This window comes from Maylandia zebra, linkage group LG11 (assembly GCF_041146795.1).
Source record: "Maylandia zebra isolate NMK-2024a linkage group LG11, Mzebra_GT3a, whole genome shotgun sequence".
NCBI classification, from domain to species: Eukaryota; Metazoa; Chordata; class Actinopteri; order Cichliformes; family Cichlidae; genus Maylandia; species Maylandia zebra.
Window position 1 is genome coordinate 24,609,625 of NC_135177.1, and position 9,642 is coordinate 24,619,266.

Sequence of the window (9,642 nt, forward strand, 5' to 3'; positions counted from 1 at the left end):
AGATGTCCCACCAATGAGAAGCACACGGTGCCAAAAATGTGAGGAAAGAGCCTCCCTGTTTGGCTTAACAAATTCTCCTTTTTTACAAAACAGATGACACAGAAAAGCTTGAGTTATCTCGTGGAGGGCAAAGAGTAGTGTTGTGCAGTTCTCTGAGCAAATATATTTAACACTGCAACGTTCTTTGATTCAGGGGGACGTGCCTCAATAATTCAACCAGCAGGGACAAATTTAATTTTAAGGAGAAATATTGTTTCTCCAGACAAAAGATACCAAAACCTTTAGGGACCTGAAGAGGTAGCATATAGAAGGACAAAGTGGGGAAGAGGGTTGAGAAGGAAACTACAGACATGGAGCAGAGAGAAAACTACAGCAGCCTGCACGAGTTCACAGAGGAGCCCAGACCGGGAGCGAACAGGCTCGTCCCACAATACAGCGACGGTAATTTGTGTGAACAAACAGATGCGTGAGAGCCAGAGGTGGACTTGAGTACATTTACTTAATTGCTAAACTCAGCTATGATTTACATGGTACTAGACTACTATTTTGTACCCATGTTTTATACTGGATGCAGAATAAAATATGGATACAAAGTACTTACCGCCTGTATTTCACTTGACTTTATTAATGCTACTTTTTTATATATTATAGCAGAGTTTTTGTTACAAATGAATTCATATAAGTTGCTCATTACAGCTGCTGTGTGGTAAAGTTATTGTGTAGCTAGTGCTACCTTATTTTAGATTTTGCTGTTTTAACCTCCTGAGGCCCGAGCTATGTGTGATTAGCTGCTCCTGATAGTCTAGTCTAATAATGAAGCTTTACCCCAGATTATAAACTTGTTACTTTGCTACAAAGTTTTCTTATGCCTTGTTTTTTTAAATAGTATTTTCTCACAAGGGGATAGTGCCTTTATTTTTATTTTATTTTTTTCTTATTTTGCAGCATAAGACAATAAATTTAACATTGCTTAACAAAGCATGAAAAAACTGAGCACATTGAAATTTAAGGTGCAGAACAGCCATAAATGTGATGTCCTCACATGAGGTCGAAGGATCTCAGGAGGTTAAGACTATTTAAACACGTATCCATTGAATGTAGTAGTAAAAACAATGAAATATTAAGAAACACAGTTGGAATCAGTTTTTTTTAGGTGAGCTTACTTTCACAGCTATCATGAGCAGAAGTCCATGTGATGTTGGAAAGAACTTGAACTATCTTTAATTTAGTGCTGCAGTTTTAACGTATCTAAATTTCACTTGAATGCTCGTGTCTATGCTTTCCTGGCAGCTCAGGGACTCCATGCTTCAAACAGCAGGATCCAGGGTTCAAAGCTTGGTGCTGCCTTTCTGTGTGGATTGTGCATCTTCAGCTCATGTTGCTAGGTTATTCCTTCTTATCTTAGTTCAAATTACTCTCATCAAATTCATTTAAACTTTAATTTCCTCTTTATATTAAACAGAGTTGGTCTACAATCTTACTTTGCAGATGAATGTTTTTTACAAACACATCGTCTCATAAAGGAAGTGGCTGCAGATTATGCTTTAAGTCCAACTGTCTTATAGAATCACAGCCAAAAATGTTGGCAGTGGTACAAATTTCTTGTTGCTGCTTCAGCTTTATTTAAACTGTTTTGTGTGTGTGTGTGTGTGTGTGTGTGTGTGTGTGTGTGTGTGTGTGTGTGTGTGTGTGTGTGTGTGTGTGTGTGTGTGTGTGTGTGTGTGTGTTTATGATCTAGCAAAGAAACAATCAAACACATTTCATACATTTCATGGGGAATGTTGATCTGTCTTCTTTGTATCTTCTGCAGTGTGTTTAATATCAGCTGCCAGGACAAATCCAGAAGCTCTTTGTAATTAACATATTTGCTTCTGATCATAATAATACAGGAATGCTGAGAGCCACCACCATAAAAACTGGGGCGTCAAAGCACCCTGCCAAAACTTGTGGGTATGACTGTAATCTCTAAGGATAAAATTGATGCACAACTTTCAGTATCTGAAACTCTGTATTTTAGTGTTAGTGTACATATGTGACAGCATGAGGCAGAGAGTATCCACTGGCTTGCTATCTTTGGGGATTTGAAAATATAATGAAGCTAAACTCTGGTCAAACGGTTCTGCCCCACAATTTCCTTTAAAGTCTGTTCTCGCTGCTACACCAGAGGAATTAAAGTGGTGAATTGACAGCTTGCATGCTGTGGACTGTTTTGTGTCTAATCAGGCTCCCAGGGACTGAAGCAAGGCGTCAAGTGTTTGAGGAGTAAGACTTCTCTCCTGATACTTATTGGCTTTTTGGCCTCCATCTGTGGCAACATCGTACTCGCTGTGCTCTGTAAGTATAAATACTGTCTCAGAACCTCGTGCCCCCTCCTGTGTGTGCTGTACTTTGGGTCCAGTGCAAAAGACTTTGGTACTTAAAATAAAAAGCTTAGTAACTAAAAGTCCATATTTATCAGTTTTTCTTCATAAAGAGTGTAGGAAAGAGGGAAAAAAATCAATATTTGCTACAAGCAACTACCATCAGTTCCCCTGCATATGTACACAGCTTCGAAGTATTTAGGATGTATATGTTGGAGCTCATCTCAGTTCATCAGTGGATTTATTTTCAGTATCTTCTGTCTCTTCATGAAATCCCAGACTGACTCCACCATGTTGGGATCAGGCCTCTTTAGGGGGGAAACTCATTGCTCTTGCTGTCATTAAAGATAGTCATTTATGACTCTGGCTCTATGTTTGGAGTCATTTTTGTGCTGCAGTCTGAATTTAGTACCAACCTGATGTCTCCCTCAGGTATTGGTTGATAGAAAATGAAACATTTGAAGTGCCTAAAACTTTTGCACTGTGCTCTACATCTGCCTGTCTATGTCTGTGTCTTTGGGTCTCTATCCCATGCTGATTATTCTCTCTTTATTTCAGCTCAGTGGGCTTTTGGACACCTAGAATTGGCAATAAAAAAGATAAAGCACTCTCTCCAGTCCAGTGAGGGTCATGTAATAGAAAAAGCACAAAAGTCCATAATTGTGAAATATTTCTCCTGCAGGGCCAAGAGTCTCTGGCAGCTCAGCCTGATAATGTGCTTGTGAGGACACTCTTTCATTTAAAACAAACACCACTGGGGCCGTACATGCTTGATCTATTGCCACGCATGCACATACACACTCGTTCAGACGCACACTCCCAAGCTATCGAGTACAATTTTCAGATCCGAAAATGATGACTGGGATGTCTTGCAGCAAGAGGAGGAAAAAAAAAGAAATACTTCCCATGACAACAGGATCTCTAACATATTTTAAGACTTTCGAAAGAGAGAGTGCTTTAATTCCATTTCATGACTCTGTAGAGCAAGTCTGCCTAAGTAAAACAAATTAAATGTAATGTAATGGTATATACAGTAGCTGCAGATTAAATCACAACTGCCGTATGAAAAGTTAACACATTTCATTTCACAAACATCTGCAACATATGCATTTGTAGAAAGGTTTTTTGTGACGTCATGCAAGCCACATTTTACCACAGCAGCACCTGCACCTGTGTTTTGAAAGGGCTTTCCAGGAAAGGATCACATGTCATTAGTGGTAAAAGGTCCAACTCGTTTTTCTAGCACATATTAACTCTGATGTGATTTACTAACCACAGTTCAGCTTACAGTAAATCAAGATAAACATGCTGAAAATAACTTTGAATCAGTTCAGCTGTTGCAAGCACCTTGGCTTTCATTTCCCTGACACATGACCAGTTGCGACACTTCTTCAGGGTAACATGTTGATTGGGCCTGAAGGATGTCACCACTTCTTATGGTACTTCTTAATGACAGTGAGGTAACTATAGTAACCATTATCTCTATTTATGTAATTAGATGAATATATTTTTTAAACGTTTCAGTACTCAAATGGGAAGTGGCAACATAAAAGAGAGCAGACACACAAATGGAAAAATATGTGGCAATGAAACCAGATTGCAAATGATAATTTCTTCTGGCCGCAAGGGATCTCATGTAAACACGATCATTCCAGCCAGGGCAGCAATGAAACCATACAGAGTCACAGACTGTAAAGAGAAGGCTTATATGCTTCAAGAGGGAGCGGTTTATTGGCAAATGAGAAACCACAACAGTATAAAAACTGCATTTGTTTATATTCAGTCTTATATTCAGTCCAACACGAGAATACTGGATGGATTTATCCGGTGATCGACCCCGAGATATTGGCTGTGTTGATTGAAATGTCTTCACTGTCTCATATAATTTTGCACATGCATCCGTGTTCTTTTCATCAATATCATCGCTGAGTCAACAATTAGATTTTCCTCATAATGTTCCTATCAACCTGCTAATTTCCAAACATTAGTGTGCGAGCACTCTGATAGCTGTTAGCAAAGCATGCCAGCGGATGCTCCACCAAACGATCACATTTGCTGTGGATTGCTTTGCTGATCGGTCCATCACTTTTTTCCAGACTGATCTTCCCAAGTATCACATGAATTGCCATAAAATTTGGTACATACACTCATCAGAAATTTAGGTACACCTTGCCACTGCTGGGTCGGATACCCTTTTGTCTTCACGGCTGCCCTAATTCTGGATGTGCTGGAAACATTCATCAGAGATTTTGACCCATATTGACATGATAGCCTCACATCAACATTGATGTGCAACATCTCAGTAGTGCTCTGTGTGGAGCACTACAGAGGCCATTTGAGTCCAGGAAAATCATTGTTATGTTTAAGAAACCAGCTTGTGATGATTTGAGCTTTGTGACATGGCGCTGCTGAAAGCGGGATAAGGCGCCATGATCTTTTGACTTAACAACCAAAGTCAAAAGGTCACTGCAGTAACTTAAATCATGCACATATTTCTTCCCCATTCTGATTTTCAGTTTAAACTTCAGCAAGTTTTCTTGACCATGTCACATTGCCTAAATGCAGTGAGTGAGTTGCTGCCACATGATTGGCTGATTCGATGTTTAAATTAGCATTTAGCTGAACACGTATACCTATTGTGGCCTATCTATCTATCTATCTATCTATCTATCTATCTATCTATCTCTCTCTCTCTCAGTGATTAGTAGGCCGGTGCCAACAGCCCCACTGGAGTCTTCCTCCTCTTCAGCTCTGGGTTTGAAATCGATGCAGAGGCGTTACATCCAGCTGTGTGAAGACTACACTGCCCTGGGACAGGGCTGTTCAAAGACAGGTGGCAGGAAGTCGTTCAAACAAATGAACACAGTCTTCATTTCCTGCTGTCTTTGATTTCCCTTTCCCCTCATCCCTTTATCTTGCTCTTTCTCATTAACAGTTAAGCAGTGCAGGGAGTGTCCTGAAGGCTGGCTTCACATCGGGAATCAGTGTTACTATTTCAGCAATGACAGGCTGGACTGGGTGAGGAGCAGAGACAGCTGTGAAGAAATGGGCAGCCATCTCACCATACTGCACACCATAGAACAGCATGTATGCAAATTAATGTGTTTTGTGTGCGTGTGCTTGTGTGTGTGAGTGTGTTGAACCCTGCTGACCAGCACAGGTGTTGCTCATTCCCCTAATTGTGTGGGTTACAGCATGCTGTTGGCGAAGGAGTGGATGTGGGTGGAAGGAGCGATGACACTCATATATCTTTGCGAGGCAAGGTTATTTTATCTGCTGAAGTTAAGAGGACCACTGGATTTTTCGGTGATAACATTAATGATGCCTTCCTTCTATTCAAGTGTCACAGTTAACATGGTCAGTGTGGCAGTTAGCTGAGTCATGCACAATACCAGGATGCTGCAATAGGAGCAAAAAAATAAAACTCAGCCCACATTCAACATAATTTGTTAAAAAACAGTAACTAAGCCACACACAAATAATGCAGTCAATTGTTTAAACTCCACAGTGTGAGTAATATTTATGTGATTTCATGATTTCATTTGTGTGATTTCATGTGATCACCATCTTGGTCTTTTGGAACCAGATAAGACCACATTAGCCAACTAGCTGAGTGACTAAGTTACAAAAAAAGAAAAGAAGAGAGCAAAATCTCCTCTTGTCCAGTTATTGTGAAAGGGGAATTGGTTAAATAGGCCAAAAACCTTTTTATATCAGGTCTTTAAAATGCTGATGTTCACTGATTTGACTTTTTTAGGGCGTCAGCCTCAAGTGGCGACTGGCTGAGTGGAGCCCCAGAAGTTAACACCTAGTTACAATGCTAATTTAAGAAAATAAACATACACAGGTGATCCGAACAGACTATCGTTTTGGCTTTGTTGCACCACATCACAGTGTAAACTGAGTTAATTTGTCAAGAAAGACTCTGGGACATGTCACAAAAAAGAAAGGCATGGATGTAAATAATAAGATTTATGATGGCTAAAGTCCATTTATCATCTTCAGGTTCCATTTCCTGGCATTCTTGCATCATGACTGATGGTTTGCCGGACACAACAGAGACACTGTTAGTCTTATATGCTGTTAGATTTGCTGTTGTGCTTCTAGCTATGTGGGTTTGGTTTACTGCATTAACTGGAGATCATTCTCCAATAGTGCAATATTAAGAGAATGTATTTTGAGCTTTCGACCTTGCGGGTGTACGTTTTGCAACATAAATTTTACATCAACAGTTTTCAAGGAGCACAGCTTCTAAGTTACGGTTAAGGTTGAGTTTAGATTTTAGGTGTAAGAAAGGACTCTGAGTCATGTATGTGTGTTCATTTTCTCCAGGATGCTCTGGAAAAGGAAGCTAAGAGAATTGGTGGATTTTATTACCACTACTGGATCGGCCTGTCTGACATAGAGACTGAAGGAGAGTGGAAATGGGTGGACAACACGACACTCGAACACAAGTAACAAAATTTAATGCATGCATTTATTTTCTTTTTTAAACTTTTATTTTCGATTATGACACCAATCAATCTGTCCAGGAACAACCTATATAAATTCAAATGGCAAACTCTGCCCACACTTATATCAAAGCCTCAGGTATATCAAACATTTCATCATCAATAAATCAGGTTGCTGGCCAAGGTGAACTTGTTTTTATCATTTGTCAGACATGTTTAGTTGTTATTTATAGCTCACCAATCTATCACACTTTCTGCTCTCTCCCTCTGTCACAGATACTGGGATCAAGCGAGCTCAGAGCCAGATAACCACCACACAGGAGGGGAACACGGAGAGGACTGTGCCACCTTAGACAGCCACTCCAAGACATGGTTTGATGTTCCTTGTGATCACATTTATAAACGAATCTGCCAGATGGATGCCATTCAGCTCAACTGAATCCCTACACCACTAAAAATGATGCAGACCTGCGAAGGCTGGATATACAAGACGTGAAAATGAATGGGGGCATGTTTGGGATTACTGAAAATAGATGTCGGCACTAAAATAAGCACAGTTTTGCTTTTTTGTTTTTGGGGTTTTTTTGTAAGCTCACGGTTGCTGAAAAGCTGCACATTATGTTGAGAAAGCTTGTTGGAGATTAAGCTGTTCGCTGAAAGATATCATTTGCTTAGTGGTGCACTGATTGTACACAAGGACGTGAATATTTTTAAAAAAATGTGAGACCATGACATCAGGTGGCAATTTTTGACTTTACAATGAACTCGTGTAGTTTCAGAGTTGCACGGTCTGCTGGGAAATGAGCATGAATGTTGTCACTGTGCCACATTTTTTTAATCTGTCTGCTGTTGAGGGCTGCAAAATGGTTTAGAAACAGCACTGTAGGGTTTGTTGGGTGCCAAGCAGCGGATGTCCTATTTTGACCTTATCTTAGAAATCCACCTTACCTTATCACACAAAACCCATGACAGCCCGTAAAACCCTGTGAAAAAAAAAAAAAAGTTAGGGAGGTGATTTGATTCTGTTGATCGAGTTTTGTGCGTACACAGAAGTTGCGTTTTTTTAAAACTGAGGATTTCCATTGAATTTCAGTCGAAAATGGCTGCAAAACAGGAAATGAGATAATATCTCGGCAATTCTTTGTGTAAACATGGTCAAGTGTTTCGACTTACATCTGAAACATCTGGTGGATATGGTGTGTGTGTGTGTGTGTGTGTGTGTGTGTGTGTGTGTGTGTGTGTGTGTGTGTGTGTGTGTGTGTGTGTGTGTGTGTGTGTGTGTGTGTGTTGCTCTGCTGAACTGGCCCTTCATATCTGCTGTCAGCTAAAGTATAATTTCTTAGTATTTTCCCTTTAAGATGAACCATGTTGCTTGTCTGGAGTATTCTATATTTGTATGTATGTACACTTGTAAATCAATAAACTATGTTTTATCATCTACCTTTTTGCTTTCTGTCTATTCCATGCTGCTTGCAGACAAATGAACAAATAAAAAAGATATAACAGTTTACAAACCTTTTTTTTATTGTTTAAAGCTAAATTACTGACCTCTTGTTAAATGTTATGGCCTTCGTGTAGATATGAGTTTGCGGACCTCTTACAGACTTTACATTCTTTGTTTATTTTTGATACATTTGTCGACTATTACACAAGAATTGGAGTATTATGAGTTGCAAGAATGTCATATACAAGGCCCCTAGTAAAGCACCTTTTAATAAACAGACAATATAACTTTTAAATAGATACAAGCCCTAACAACATATACTGGAAAACTTGTGCAATTTAAAAAGGCACGAGTAAGTAAATCCTAAATGGTGGATTCTGTTCATCTGGACGTAGCGTTTTCAATTGGAGAAACGTTTCGTCACGCTACGTCCAGATGAACAGAATCAACCTTTTGGGGCCATGAATACTTAAATACAGTTATATCTACTGATCAGTTATGTAATTTAAAAGCACGTGGTGAAGGGTATGGGGAACATTTTGTTGTTTCCAATGATTATGGACAGGTTCACAGGTGAGGTCAGGCAGTCTCTATGGTGGATGCTCCTTGCAGACGACATTGTGGCTTGTACTTAGAGTAGGTAGGAGGTAAAGTGATGGAGGCATAGTCTGAAGAGAAGAGGAATGTAAGTCAGCAGAAGCAAGACAGAATACGTGTGTGTGAGGGATCATAAAAGGAGTAGAGATAGTAAAGATTTAAATACCTGTGGCCAACCATTCAAAGCAACAGAGGGTACATAAGAGAGCTGAGATGGTTTGGTTTATTTGCAGAGGAGGGAGTGTGGATATATCACTGAGAAAATGTTGAATATCAAGCATCCAGGCAGGAGGATTCAGAATCAGAATACTGTATTAATTCCTAAGGAAATATCTTAAAGGAAAGAACCAAACCAGAGTGTAGGTTCAGATGTTGTTTAAGGAGGACATGCAGTATAGCTGTATAGCTGTATATCTCAGATTTCTGTAAAGTTATTTATTTCATATTCTGTATAGTTTTTCATATTTATATCCTGTTCATAGCCTGTACATAGCTTGTACTCACTACAGCCTGTACATACTTATAGTTATAGAATATTCACAACATACTTCATACCGTGTACATTATAACATACCATAATAGACCAATTTCTGTAATATACTCACATATCTATATTATTGCTAATATATATTGTAATATATCTATATCACTAAAGCACTTCTGGATGGATGCAAACTGCATTTCGTTGCCCTGTACCTGTGCATGTGCAATGACAATAAAGTTGAATTCTATTCTATTCTATTCTAATAGAGGAGGATGCTAGGAGCTAGCAGATGATCCACTGTAGCGA

At 39.4% G+C, this 9,642-nt stretch overlaps 1 protein-coding gene across 1 annotated transcript; it reads left to right on the forward strand.

Annotated features, from left to right (window-relative positions):
- Positions 1-37: 37 nt before the first annotated feature.
- Positions 38-8,251, forward strand: LOC101464881 (C-type lectin domain family 4 member E). Its single transcript, XM_004550836.6, has 6 exons — positions 38-441; positions 2,224-2,334; positions 5,059-5,193; positions 5,296-5,447; positions 6,693-6,814; positions 7,088-8,251. Exons 1-6 carry the CDS (start codon positions 351-353, stop codon positions 7,248-7,250), a joined length of 774 nt encoding a protein of 257 aa, XP_004550893.1. The 5' UTR covers positions 38-350; the 3' UTR covers positions 7,251-8,251.
- Positions 8,252-9,642: the final 1,391 nt, after the last annotated feature.